The sequence below is a fragment of the Diabrotica virgifera genome, chromosome 2 (assembly GCF_917563875.1).
Source record: "Diabrotica virgifera virgifera chromosome 2, PGI_DIABVI_V3a".
Lineage (NCBI taxonomy): Eukaryota > Metazoa > Arthropoda > Insecta > Coleoptera > Chrysomelidae > Diabrotica > Diabrotica virgifera.
The window spans coordinates 69596606-69611746 of record NC_065444.1 but is presented as its reverse complement, the minus strand read 5'-3'; the positions used below and the strand labels follow the sequence as shown (position 1 = coordinate 69611746).

The 15141-nt window shown below is 31.4% G+C and overlaps 1 protein-coding gene across 1 annotated transcript; it reads right to left on the bottom strand.

The window, feature by feature from the left end:
• Window positions 1-283: 283 nt before the first annotated feature.
• LOC126880079 (transmembrane protein 115) lies at window positions 284-15023 on the bottom strand. The gene is made up of 3 exons (XM_050643744.1): window positions 14245-15023; window positions 8077-8250; window positions 284-594 (listed from the first exon to the last, which is right to left on the bottom strand). Exons 1-3 carry the CDS (start codon window positions 14949-14951, stop codon window positions 381-383), a joined length of 1095 nt encoding a protein of 364 aa, XP_050499701.1. The 5' UTR covers window positions 14952-15023; the 3' UTR covers window positions 284-380.
• Window positions 15024-15141: the final 118 nt, after the last annotated feature.

Here is a 15141-nt window from a genome sequence, read left to right as displayed (position 1 = left end):
AGATTTTTGTAATTGCCTTAGAACATGCTTTTAAAACCTTTAATTGTGACCATAAACGAATCAGTGTCGACGGGGACCTCCTGAGTTATGGTGATGATTTGATATTTTATTTCTATTATTATATCAATGGCAATGTTTAGGAAATAACGTTTTTCAGTTAAAAAAATGTTAAAAAAGACGGATGCTTTGCAACGTAAATATGGTTGCATACACTGACTCCTTTATGAACTTAACTTTTCTACTCATACAATCTCTTGATTTGTAAGAAATTAAAACAAACAACTTACGAACAATAAATACTTTATTTTCTTAATAAGACTTCACATATATTACAAAATAATGTAACAACTCTATACATACTTTAGGTTAGGACTTAAATGCTACTCATCTGATTTTTGGGTTATGTTCATCGGAGGACTGATATCAGATTGTGCTTTGGGCAAAATTTGGGGACTCTGGTGGTGGATTTGTTTCGATGTTGACGGTGCGTGAAGCGGTAGCAACGTTTTCGGACTTTGTTTTGGTGGTAACAACGGTTGTTTATCGCTGTATGACTTCGATAACCTTTCGCTTAGGGCTTTTAGGGCAATTTGTCTAAAAAATACAACATATTAATATTATAAAAATAATGAAAATGTCAGAAGTCTTAATTTTTTATGCGTACAGAACGAAAAATTAATAAAAAATGTCACGACATGTCATATTCATAGTGATGTCCGACATCTTGTTTCACAAAAAAACGAATATCTTTTGTTTTTTTTTTAATTTTGCAGTTACCTATATTTGGGACCTCTTATTCTCCAGCTTTCTCTTTTTACCGCTTTTTATAATCTCAGTAGTCTTGCTGAGACGTTATAGTATTGTGGAATTTCGAATCTTCTCCACCTAATTAACTTTTAAAATCCTTCTATAACACCGCATTTCGAAAGTGTCAAAGCGATTTAGATCACTTTTATCCAGTCCAAGACTAGACACCATAAGGCAAGACCGAGAACACGTAGCAGCGAAGAAGACGGATCCGCAATGCCGATTTGAGGTCGTTGTTATTATAATACCTTGGACATACTTCTAAAAGCGGCACTGGCCTGCTAAATTCTGGATCTAATTACACCGTGACTCTCTGCGTTACAATTTAACTGATATCCAAGATAAATAATTTAATCAACTTGCTAAGTTTGATATTATTTATATAAAGACGGTTTTATATTCTGTTGTTTACTAATTACTAGTATTTTGGCTTTCCGCATGTTCAGATCCAGACCTGCTTCCATACTGCCTGCTCACAACGACACTGTCGAGTAGTGTTTGCAGATCTTCTTGAGTAGAAGCTAGGAGTATTCTGTCGTCCGCATATCGCAAATCATTATTGATGACTTCACCGTTCGCAATTATTCCTTTTTGTCTTTCAGAAAGTGCATTTCTGAGTAGACTTTCGTAGTAAACGTTGAAAATCAGGGGCGACAAGGGGTATTCCTGCCGTACTCCTCTTTTAATATTAACAGCCTGTGATTCCAAACTGTCGGCTAAAACTGATGTTTGATTCGAATACAAATTTGCAATTATGCGAACGTCTCTGCCATCCAAACCAATGTCTCTTAGAACTTTGATCAATATACATTTAGTGTATAGTGTAAGGGTGCTTTAGATTAGATGATCAAATGCCTTTTGGAAGTCAATAAAACAACAGTAAATGGCAGATATATCACGACGTCTTTGAGTAAGTACGTTCATCCCAAACAATGCCTCTCTCGTTCCAAATCCGTTACGGAAACCAAACTGTGTGTCACTTAGGTATTTCTCGCATTTATTATAGATACGGCCATGCACGGTATGGGGCAAAAAATAGTACTGAAATGCGTATGCCTTATGATTAGGTACTTCAGGATAGTTCTCAGTTTTGCAGAATTTTTTTTTATCGTGGAATACTATTTTCGGTCATACTTAGTTTTATCAGAAACTTCGTGGTGAATAATGATTGCAAGGCTAAGGGTCGGTTCCACCAACAACTAATAAATCTGTGAATAGTTATTGGTCGAATAAAATTTATTAGTGGATTATATTTTTATTGTGTTTCAATACAATTTTGATAACTTAAAGTTAAACTGACGAAATTTCTTTGTTATAGATATTTAAAGCGAGGTTAACTTGTCAATTTATTCGAATAATAAATATTTATTTGATAAATAAATAAAATAAGTCTTACTTGACGTTGGTGAAACGTAGATGTGTTAGTTTCATTGATCGAATAACTTTTATCATCGAATAAACTACTATTCGTCGTTGATGAAACCGACCTTATATCATGTGTGCTAAATATATAGTGAGGACGTTTGGGTTGGAATAAATTCATTTTCTCGAGAATAAGCGACTCTGGAGATAAATGGGAACAGGTCGATTTTTATTTTTAAATTATATTTTTTTGGTATATATATCGTACTAGTGACGTCATCTATCTGGGCGTGATGACGAATAGGGGTCGTGTAATAGCTCATTCGAAAGGTTATTCAATGCTCTATTCAATAATATAAACATTAACATAATTATTTATACAAGGTGGCCAAAAAAATCTTTTTTGAATTAAATTAATTGAAGCAAAAATGAGAATGTATATAATTTATTTGATTCGAAATACATTTCACTGTTGTCTGAAAACAGGAAAAAACGTTTATTTGATAAATAAATATTGTTTTTCGCTTAAATTCAATATTAAAGCTGCCACCAACCTGCCTCTTACCCATTTGAACATTTAATTTAAGCAAAAAGCAATGTTTATTTTTCAAATTAACATTTTTTTCTATTTTCTGACAGCAGTAAAATGTATTTTGCATTAAATAAGTTACATACATTCTTCTTTTTGTCTCAATTAATTTAATTAAAAAAAAATTTTAGGTACCCTGTACAAATAATTATGTTAATGTTTATATTATTGAATAGAGAATTGAATAACCTTTCGAATGAGCTATCACACGACCCCTATTCTTATTTAAAAAAATCATCGATTAAAAATAAAAATCGACCTGTTGCGGCATTTATCTCCAGAGTCGCCCATTCTCGAGAAAATGAATTTATTCCAACTCAAACGTCCTCACTGTATAAATAATCATAAACATTTTTCAATATTCATTTCAGTAGGTACTGTTTATTTTGCCACATACTGTATTAATATCAGTGTTCAACAGTGTTCCAGTAATATATCTTAGAAAATATTTTAGTATTATATAAAATAAATCTAAAATGTTTCTTACTCCTATACAGCGGATTTTTGTCAAATATTAATGTTTTTCGGAGACGAAGTAGTTTTCAATTATGTTTTTGTTTCAAATGTAAGTAATAAAGTAACTATTTTAAATTCAACAGATAAGCAAATTATTTGTTTTATCTAAAAATAGGGATATCTGAGAAGGAAAATATATGCAATGGCCTTCTTATTAAAATTTAGAACAATTTTTAAAACAAAATGACTTACTTTCAATTTATTTATTTCTCATTTGAATATTTTATGAGAAGTAAATGGTATAGGTATTGAGATCGGTTTGAAAAACTGAAGCAGTCACCAAGATACAGAGATGTAAAAAATAGGGCAAGCAGAAGTAGAGCTATTGGACCATTAAACCAGATGCTCAAATTAAAACTGATCTCTAGAAAACTAAACGGAGAATATAAATAAGACCTTAATACATCCTACTCGTAAAAGGCATACGACTCTGTCAAGAGAGAAAAAATTGCGGAAGTTATGGAATCATTTGAAATACCTACGAAGCTAAAGAACCAGTGATGATGACATTGAAGCATACGACCTGCAACGTAAGAGTAAAAGAGGGAACCTCAGAAGATTTTGCAGTCAGATCAGGATTTATTAGGCAAGGAAACCCTCTATCAACGCTGATATTTAACATGATACTAGAAAAATTCATTAGGAATGGCAACTTAAATAGAAATGGGCACATATTGTACAAGAGTCATCAATTAGTGGGATATGCAGATGATGTGACAATTGTAGCGACAAGTGAAAAGATACTGAAAGAGATAGCAGAAAGATTAGTAAATGAAACGTATAAGCTGGGTCTACAAATAAATCAAATGAAAATCGAGGTTATGAAAGTAGGCAGAGAAAAGTGGAATGGGACAAAGTTCAAGGTAAGCACACAATAGGGAACTTGCATACAATTAAATACGAAAAAATTGTTATAAATCACAACAGAACATAATTTAAAACATGTATCAAAGATAAAAAAGTTTTGTTTGTTTTTCGTTTGGCCCCTAAAGACGATTAAAAATTCAAATTATACCAGCCAGCCCAAAACGCGTCGTGACGTCATCGGGTTATATGTTTACATTCTCCACCAACAAAGTAAACAAAATTGTATATAATTTTAAATTAGACATTATAAACGTCAGTAGAAAATACAGTTATGTGACGTTACAAGTGTTTTTGATCGTTTGAACTATTCATAGAAAATTTGTACTTTTACAAAATGGTTTTATTTTCCATAGTAAACCTTCTTACCTTTCCTTCAATAACTATATCAAACTCCAATCTCAACAAACTGGTATATATTATTACAATGACATAGGATAAATGTCATTAGAATATAAATATTTTTCCTATATTCCGCGACGACGAGCTGGCCAAATACCCAAGTAGGTGGAGACCAATAAACTAAAGAAGAATATACCTAAATATAACCATAAACGGAACCATTTAGTTAAACTATGTGACGTCAATGGCCGTTTGAACTATTTTAAAATACAGAATACTTTAAATTTGTACTTCTATATTTGAAGTTATTATGAGTTTTTAAAGCGTGAACTTTTGGAAATCTCAATTTTATACAAAACTGAACATTATTATGTAATAAAAAAAATGTGCAAATTCCCTATTAGGAGAGTTTAAGTTTGAGGAAATAGACGAATTTGAATATCTAGGAACAAGAATAACAAACAAGTGTGAAGAAATTAAAGAAATTGATGCTAGATTAAGTTAAGTCAATCGATCTGTGGGAGCCATAAATTATTTATTAAGATCAAAGCAGCTGCCATGGAATACGAAATTCAGGATTTACAAGACTATAATAAGGCCAATAGCGATATACAGGTGTGAGACATGGATATTCAACCAAACAACAAAAGAAATAGTAAGAAGATGGGAAAGGAAAATTTTCAGAAGAATATTAGGAGGGACGAGAATAGAGAAAGGATATATAAAAAGGACAAATGAGGAAGTTTATAATAATTACAAGGAACCACAAAGAGATAGCGTAATAAAATCAAGAAGGTTGAGAAAACGGTGGGGAGAGGCGGTAGTAGAAGACCTAAAAGAAAAAAGGGAATAAGAGACTGGAAGAAGTTTACAAATAGCAGAAAGCTATGGAAAAGAACAACAAAGCTCTGGGCCTAAGGCCTGTAAAAAAGCTACATATTATTATATTCGCGGTGTGCAAGTACTTGGAAGGGAATTGAGAAACGATCGTGCGCGAATAGCGGAGAAATATTGTAACTTTCTTAAATAATTCATATTGTCAATTGAAATTGTCAAATTGACGTACATTTCATATCTACTGTCATTAAAGAAGAAAAATTATATGTTGCTCCACAATATTGATATGATATGCAATTATTATATAAAGGTAAATTTAATTAATTGTATTTTGCTTGCAGTACTGCATTTTAATAACTAATTTTATTTACTACATACAATTGTTTACGTTTTAATAACATAACCTGAATCTTATTTTTTCTTATTATTTTTTTGAACTATGGCCTTGACAATTATCCAGTAACCAGGACTAATATAATTGGCCAATATAATTAAAAGTGCGAATAAAGTTGCAGAGCGTAGAAATAGGTGTCGCTTTGCCGAACTTGCACGGTCCCAATACAGGGTGTCCAGAAACTCTACCGACAAACGAAGACAGGAGATTCCTCAGATAATTTTAAGACAATTTAACCTAATTCATCTGGTCCGAAAATGCTTCCTAAAGGAGCTAGAGCTGTTTGAAGATGGCGTCTGGTAATTAGTTTTTCTTAAATATCTCCAGAACTCTTCTATTTAGAAAAACGAAAATTGGTACACACATTTATCTTTCAGAGATAAATCGATTCCATATATTGCAAATTTCTAGTACTGGTCATAGGCGTCCGTTTTGGGTAGGGCAACAGTTATATTATCGCATAACTTTTTTGTTTGTAATTTTTAAGCATTTTTGAGCCTGGATTTTTAAAACGTAAGGTATTATAGTACTAAAATGTACTCTTACTTTAAGTCGTTAGGATACACCGTTTTCTAGATAAATCGATTTGAAAAATTTTCGTTTTTTGAATATCAAAAAAAAATTTAAAAAAAAACTATTTAGGAAAACGAAAACTACTACGTTTATTTATATTCCAGAGATGAATCGATTTCATTAATTGTGAATTTCTACTACCGGTCATTTGCGTCCGTTTTGGGTAAGTCAACGGTTATTTTATCGCATATAACATTTTTGTCTTTAATTTTTAAGCATTTTTGACTCTAGATTATAAATTTATGAGGTATTCTAGTACTAAAAGTTACTCTTGCTTTAAGTTGGTAAAATACACCGTTTTTTTTTAAATTTTTCAATATTTTTTTCAAATTCAAAAAACGAAAAATTTTCCGAAAAACGAAAAAAAAAAAGATTATGTTTCCGTCAGAATCAGTTACTTAGATGTCCTTTCTAATCAAGGTATACAGGGTGTCCAGAAACTCTACCGACAAACGAAGACAGGAGATTCCTCAGATAATTTTAAGATATTTTAACCCAATTCACCTAATCCGAAAATGCTTCCTAAGGGAGCTAGAGTACTTTGAAAATGGCGTCTTGTAATCGAAAATTGGTACACATATTTATCTTCCAGAGATAAATCGATTCCATGCATTGCGAATTTCTAGTACCGGTCATAGGCGTCCGTTTTGGGTAGGGCAGCAGTTATTTTATCGCATAACTTTTTTGTCTTTAATTTTTAAGAATTTTTTACGCTAAATTTTTAAATTATGAGGTATTCTAGTACTAAAAGTTATTCTTGCTTTAAGTTGGTAAAATACACCGTTTTTTTTTGAAAATTTTTTTCAATTTTTTTTTTCAATTTCAGGGAACGAAAAATTTTCAAATCGATTTTTCTAGAAAACGGTGTGTTCTACCGACTTAAAGCAAGAGCACCTTTTAGTTCTGGAATACCTCCCAATTTAATAATCCAGTATCAAAAATGCTTACCTAAAAGTTAAAAACAAAAAAGTCATGCGATAAAATAACTGTTGCCCCTACCAAAACGGACGCCTATGACTGGTACTAGAAATTCACACTGAATGGAATCGATTTATCTCTGGAAGATAAATATGTGAACCAATTTTAGTTTTTCTAACTAAAAGCGTTCTGGAGGTATTTAAGAAAAACTAATTACAAGACGCCATATTTAAAAAGCTCTAGCTCCCTTAGGAAGCATTTTCGGACTAGGTGAATTTGATTAAAATTATCTGAGGAATCTCCTGTCTTCATTTGTCGGTAGAGTTTCTGGACACCCTGTATTATAAAAAAATATATAAAAAATACATCCTGCTGTAATCTATGGACGTGAAAATGCATTTTAAAACAAAAGAACATCTTTAAATTAAAACGTTCAGAGAGGAAGGTGCTGCATAAAATTTACAGAGGTGTTAAAAACTACCACGGAAAACAAACAACGAAGTAATTGAAATTTAGAACCAACCCAGTTTAGTTCCGAAAATATAAGCGCGAGGAACAAAATGACTGAGTCAGATTTAATGTAAACTTGGTCATAGGCATGTGAAGAAAATGCTGTTAAGATATGAGTGTGCAAAACGGAAAAGAGGAAGGCTAAAAAGAGATGATTTGGAAGATGTAAACAGGGCATTACAGAGCATATACAGAGAAAGAACATCTAAGAGATCATGTCATACGAGTAGTTTTAACCCATATTAAGGCGTGACAACATATGTTTCAGATCAATATTAAAGAGTTTCTTTTATTAACTAATTATAATATAACAGTTATAAAGAAAATACATAACAATACATGAATAATTCAATATACCACTTACCTTCGTCTTTCCATATCATGCTGATCTGCAATAGGGACAGTAACTGTGACACCAGTTGGATTGGACATATCAAATTTTCTAACTACCTTTCTACATAATCCTATTTTAACCAAACCCGTGTGGATTACGTTACTTAAAACTGCAATTGGTGGTTGAATGACATTGGGGAAAAAGCTGAAACAAATCAAAGGGGTGTAAGTGACAATTTTTAGGAAATTGGGTTAAATACAAAAATGAACTCTCAAACACATAGAAAACATGGTGGCTTCAAACTTTCTACATAAACTAGCAAGAACATAATCAAAAATGACATGTCATTGAAAACATGATGAGTAGTAAGGTCAGGTGGGATAAGTGTGTAGCAAAATATTAAAAGTTAGTATATTTACAGACCCATTTTGAGACCAAGTTAGATTTGAAGCTAATATTTTAAATTAGGTTAAATACAAAAATGGACTCCCAAACACATAGAAAACATGGTAATTTCAAACTTTCTACATGAACTAGCAAGAACATGATCAAAAATGACATGTCATTGAAAACATGATAAGTAGTATACAGTGAAACCTCGATTATCTGTCTCTCTATTAACCGTCACCTCTGTTAACCGTCAGGGTCCATACATACATTGTATTGACTACATAAGTAAAAATTTAGTCATCAATTCATTTTGTTTGAGCATTGCGATAAGCCAAACGAAATTCGTTGAAATGTACACGTGCAGTTATGCACGTGTACATTTAAAATGCAAAATTATTTTCAAACCTTATTAAAATTTAATAAAGTAAGGCAAATATTTATTTCCAATTCATAACTTAAGTTTCTATTATTGGTTCTCAAAAATTTGATGTACAAAAATGAACCTGAACCATCATCTCATTTTCTATTATAAAATGTATTATTACTATTAAGCATGTTTATGAGCTAAAGGTTTTATCTTTATAAACAAATGATGATTAAATCCATACACATTTTATACAAAGGAATATAAAAGGTTTATATGTATTTACACATGATATGATAGTGATTAAATAGTTATAAGGCACTGGAACATACTAGAATTAACTAGGACTATTGACTTGTTATTGATTAATTATTATATCTCTTTTAATTCTTTTCTGAAAGTTTATGATATGGTCAAACATCTCAGAAAGATTTTATTCTTTTTTATGTTTGTCTCTAATCTAAACCCTAGATATTTTACGAAAAAGCATAAACATTTGAGAATAGGTGTAAATACTTTCTCAACAATCGTTTGGTTTTTAAAGAAATTTTAATGTTCATAAAAGGTTTTTTTTATCACTTTGACTGCCTCACCAAATTCACCAGAAGGGTCTTGTGGGCCACACTAATTTGTGGCCAACGATTTTTATTGACTGTGTATATATAAATATACATGTTGTAATTTGAGCTCACACACTATGTATATTCAGATAAACTGCTCTTCAAAAGTTAGGGATATAGAAAATTATGCTGATTTTCACAGTTGATTTTTTCGCGAACAGACGGATTCCGCTATTTTTTTTTTATTTTAGCCTTTTCTTTAGTATTTACACAATTGTGCAAAGGTTTACTCAAACTTATTTTTTGTACTTATACCGGGTGGAAGAAAAAAATATGTTTTCTTGTGTTAAGTTTGAGACACCCTGTAGGGAGAACGAGGTACAAATGTGAGTATACATCAGAATAATATTGTAGTCTTATGTTTTGTGAACATGCTGTTGTTTGAATGTCCCTGATATCTTTAGAAACAAAAAAATAGACGGTTTTGTATTTTAACATGTGTTTTAACCGAAACAAAAGTTTGAGACACCTTGTAGGGAGAAAAACGCACAAAGGTGAGTATACCCCGATATTATGTTGTAGTCTCATATTTTTTGAATATTTTATTTTTTTAATTTCTCTGATATCTGTAATAACAAAGAAACTAGGACGGTATTACTCTTTAATATGTTTTTCTATGTTTCATGTGTGTGATGTGACACATGTTGTCAGTTAAAACACATATTAAAGAGTAATATCGTCTAGTTTCTTTGTTATTAAAGATATCAGAGCAATTAAAAAAATAAAATATTCACAAAATATGAGACTACAACAAAATATCGAGGTGTACTCACCTTTGTGCCTTTTTCTCCCTACAAGGTGTCTCAAACTTTTGTTTCGGTTAAAACACATGTTAAATTACAAAACTGTCTATTTTTTTATTTCTAAAGATATCAGGGACATTCGAAAAACAAAATGTTCACAAAAAATAAGACTACAATACAATTTTGATATATACTCCCATTTGTACCTCATCTTACCTACAGGGCATCTCAAACTTAACATAAGGAAAACATTTCTTTTCTTCCACCAGGTATAGGTACAAAAAAAAAGTTTGAGTAAACCTTTGCATAACTGTGTAAATACTAAAGAAAAGTCTAAAATAATAAAAAAAAAATTAGCGGAATCTGTTAATCTGTTCACGAAAAAATCTACTATAAAAATTCATCAGAATTTTCTATATCCCTAACTTTTGACGAGCAGTTTATACACATGGCAGTCAAGTTGTTAATTTGTGTAGTCTTCCATAAGCTGTTAAAATTAGTTAGACTGTACTTATTTATATTTGTAATTATATTTTAGCAATAATGAACCTACAGAGTACAGTTGCCATCAAGTTATTGCAGGAACCTTAATCTTAATCCTATTACACAGTCATTTGTATTTGAGTGGTGTTGTTAAGTATTTATTCTTAGAAACTGTAATCAATTTTCGGTACAAACTTTAAAAATGTTATACTTCAGTTTAGTTCGGTCAGTTCTGGAGTATGGTTCTCTCATTTGGTCTCCTTCATATGGATGCCTCAGAAGTCAAACGGTGTAAGTCACATTCTCCTTAAAAATGACTTATGAGATATAACACTTATTATTATAATATAAAATAATATTATTATTTCCTTGTTTGTATTTATGAATATGTTACCCATATTATGATAAATAAAGACAGTTTATTTGTTTTTAATAACTACTTATAGGTATTTCTGCAACTATTGTCAGAAACATCTTAGTATCTCATTTTAAACACTTACTGACTTACACCGATTGGCTTCTGAGGCATCGATATAATACTAACATCTACAGTATCAAGAGAGTTCAAAATAAATTCTTGAGGGTATGTGCTTACAAAAATGGTTTTATTAGACAGCAGTACACATATGATGATATACTGTCCATACTTAATATCTCATCACTACACCATAGAAGGTTTGAAGCAGATTTATGTTTCCTTTTTTATAATTATAAATGGATATGTTGAAGATCCAGAGTTACTAAGTTTAATAAGTTTCAATGTTAATAATAGAAGAACTCGTAACACTGGGATTTTTAACATTCCATTTCACACTACAAATTATGGTCAAAACGAACCCATTACAAGAATTTTACGAACTGCCAATGAGCACAGCAATAGTTTAGAGTTACAGTAAAACCTCCGTTATCCGAAACATTTTTAACCGAAACATCGTTTAACTGAAACAGCTGACAGTTTCAATAATGTTGTCAAAAAGTAAATTTTTATCGCAAAATGGAAACAATTCGATGTTAATTTGTCAATATCGTAAACATTACTTTAATACACAACTAAATAATGCAACTTAATAATATACAACAATGCGTTTGCCAACTTTGACCACGAATTCTATGTCATTTGATACAAGAAGAATACAAAAAACAATGTAATTTTTAACCGAAATTCTGGTTATATGGAACGGCCTCTCCCCCAATTACTTAAGTTAACGGAGGTTTTACTGTATTTGGAATATCTACAACAACATTTAAGAACTCAGTTGAGATTTTGAGCATTACTTAATAACTTAAGATACTGATTTAATTGAATTTTGTTTAATTTTAATTTTGGTTTGTATTTTTTTAACGCAACCTATGCTTTCTAAAGGTTGACGTTTACTTTTGTGAAAATGGTATATCCGTAAAATGAATAAATAAAAAGTTTCAAAAGGTAAACATACTGACTAGCAGTTGTTCAATAGATTAACATTTATTACTTTCTACCTGTGCCGGAAACTTAACCACACCACTTAAATACAAAGAACTGTGTAATAAGCTTAAGGTTTTCTACAATAACTTAATGGCAACTGTCTTGCTGGCTTTCTTTCAATAAGTTATTTTTATCATGCATGAAGACAAAAATAAGAGACAATGGACAAGAGAGTATGTATAATGCGTTGGTGATGTTTCTGTCAAGTACCAAAATAGTTTTGTAGTGTCAAGTATTAAAAGTATATGTGTATTGTTATATTTCTATTTGATATGAGAATTAAAATTTTATAATTATAAGCAAAATTCAAATTAATATAAAAGATCTTCAATTTTCTCAACCACGGGCATGTAAATTTAGAACAACCTGTATACAACAAATTATTATATTTAGTTTTTAAGAAAGTGATTCGAAGAAGTGTACGAAACTCGGTAACAATGCGCCTAAGATAAACAAGTTGAGTGACGCGGACCATTATAGTGTTTCGCGGAAGATTCGATCATTAGCCTACGCTAAATAAGACTCAGTGAAATAGATAATAGGTCATTAAGTTTTGTAAAAAGTAGAAAGTAAGTTTAAATTGGGAAATGATTATTTTTTCTTGAAATCCATTAAACATATTTAGAAAGATTAAAAGTTGGTATTGAGGAATACGGCGAATTAAAATTTGTGGTGGAATGTTGATTTTTGAATCTGGAAGGGATATTGAGAAAGTAGGGGATTGAATGAGGATGAGAGATCAGAATGTTTTGAGCAGTGGAGAGGTGAAGTCCAGTGGTGGACGGTAGTGTACGAAGAGTGAAAACACCGGTATAGTTCCGTGAGTGTTGAGTACCCATCGGAACGAGAGGTAGGCCGAGTCGAGAGAAAAGAATCTCCTTGAGCAAAGAGTGTCCTGGTGGCTGATTGAAGTGGTTCGAAAAAGGTAGAACACAGCATCACGAGAAAAGCAGGAACGTGAGCGATACGAGGTAGTTTTCAAAGGAGAACATTACTGGAGGCCAGGACGAGTTTTTCATCGCAACCAAGGGTAGGAGGAAACGGGTTTTTGTGTGAGGACATTCGCAGTTCACCAGATAAAGGTCAGTCTCATTTGTCAAGACATGAATGTATGGGTTTTTGTATTAAATACCACATTAAAAATTGAAGAACATAATCGCTAATATCAGAAGATTTTCATCAAACTTAAATCAATTTGTTGCTAATAAATCCTGATAGTTTCATTATTAATAAAAGTTTTAAATTGGAAACCAAAAGGAAATAAGATTCCCATTTTTAAATGTTTGTATTAAATAAATATAAGATTTAACAAATATTAAGCAGTAATTGCCATTTATATAAAATAAACAAAATTTTGATTTATAATTGTAACCCATATGTGTGTATTATTTTATTTTTTTCCTATCCCGATTAGGAACCACTGAGAAATACTTAGAAGTCACGAAAGTAAGTAAGTAATTTTATAATTCGCCCTGAGATTGAAAACATATTGATATGTGATCTGGTTGATAAATTAGATTATCACTAATGCATTAATTAAATTAAATTACATATAAGAATATCATCACATATAAATAAATAAGATCACAACAGTATGTATATAGAGAAAATATGGTGAGCAGCTTGGACAGTCTATAGCAAGGCTGCTTTCGAATTGAGTAGGGAGCCGTGGAAGATAAAAACAAAGAAAAAACTTGCTATGGAACTTTAAGGACCTCACCGTTTTGTTTATTATTATTCTTATTTTATTATTCTTATCTTATTGATATTGTTATTAAATTTTTGTAGATCGTTTTTGAACACACCTATGATGTTGAAAGGAGGCTATAATTAGCTTACCTTAGCTTAGTACCATCTCTTTATTTCAGTACATAAATTACCTCTTAACAGCTATTGAACTAATTTTTCTTCGTTATTGATATTTTATGGACTTACGGTCTTTAACACATTAGCGGACACACTATCATTTTATACATGTATTCTTATGGAGTAAATGACTTCATATGCAGTCATGACCGCGAATGTGTTAAATATTTAATCTTCTTGATATAGTAGTCATGTTGTGACTGGCTGATTGACAGAGTCCATGCCATAACAAAAAAAAAAAAAGACAAAAATATGTTCTCACATTACCTTGCAAATGTAAAATAATCAGCCAAATCTCCTCTGGTACCATTAGAATGTTTCTGATAAAACCTCAGATACACCCAACTAACAATCATCCCACTGAAAAACATTGTTGGATAAGTACCATCAACAAGTCCTATAAGCTTAACTATGACAGATAAGAAAAATACTGCTAATGGTACATTTCTATTGCTTATTTTTCCAAATGGTGTCTTCAATATAACTAGATCAGGCATAATCTGTTTCACTGTCACACAAACTCCAGCAATGTATCCAGCTAATCCATGTATGTGTACACTAAACAGAAACTCCGTGTTAAAGGTGCAACAATATAAAATAAAGTAAAACGCAGTGGTCAATACAGCTACACCCAGATTAACTACAGCAAAGAAAGTCATGATTTCCATTTGTCCCCATAAAGGTTCTATCAACTTCCCACATAGTCCCACAGTTACAATGTCCACTAACACTTCATAAAAATGTATTTCCATGAAACAGAACGTAAAGGTCGTCCATATCCAAAAGGATGGGGGCATTAAATAGCCAGGGGTAACAGATATCACCCTGACAGCTTCATCTGAGAATGATAACCCATAACTTAAAAGTACTACTCCACATATAAATTTTACGGAAGTACTAGTATTGCCTAAGAGCGCTCCAAATTGTTCTTTTAAGAAAGGAATATTTCTTCCTAAAGCCCTAAACATAGCCATCGTCAAATCATTTAGGTTATGTTTTATGTTTTTACTTTTTCTAGACAACTTGTCAAATGGAATAATAAGCTTGACAATTTGACGCGTTTGACGTTTAATGCCAAAATGTACACATGTCATACCTCAATACTACCAATACAAATTTAGTGTGATAATGCTACCTGGATTTCAACCTTTTAAATAAGTTTTA

Coding starts and splice junctions, on each gene's coding strand:
- LOC126880079 (XM_050643744.1), bottom strand. CDS start 14,951: ATGGCTATGTTTAGGGCTTTAGGAAGAAATATTCCTTTCTTAAAAGAA. Junction 8,251..14,244: donor GATTATTTTACATTTGCAAG/GTAATGTGAGAA, acceptor GATTTGTTTCAG/CTTTTTCCCCAATGTCATTC. Junction 595..8,076: donor CATGATATGGAAAGACGAAG/GTAAGTGGTATA, acceptor TGTATTTTTTAG/ACAAATTGCCCTAAAAGCCC.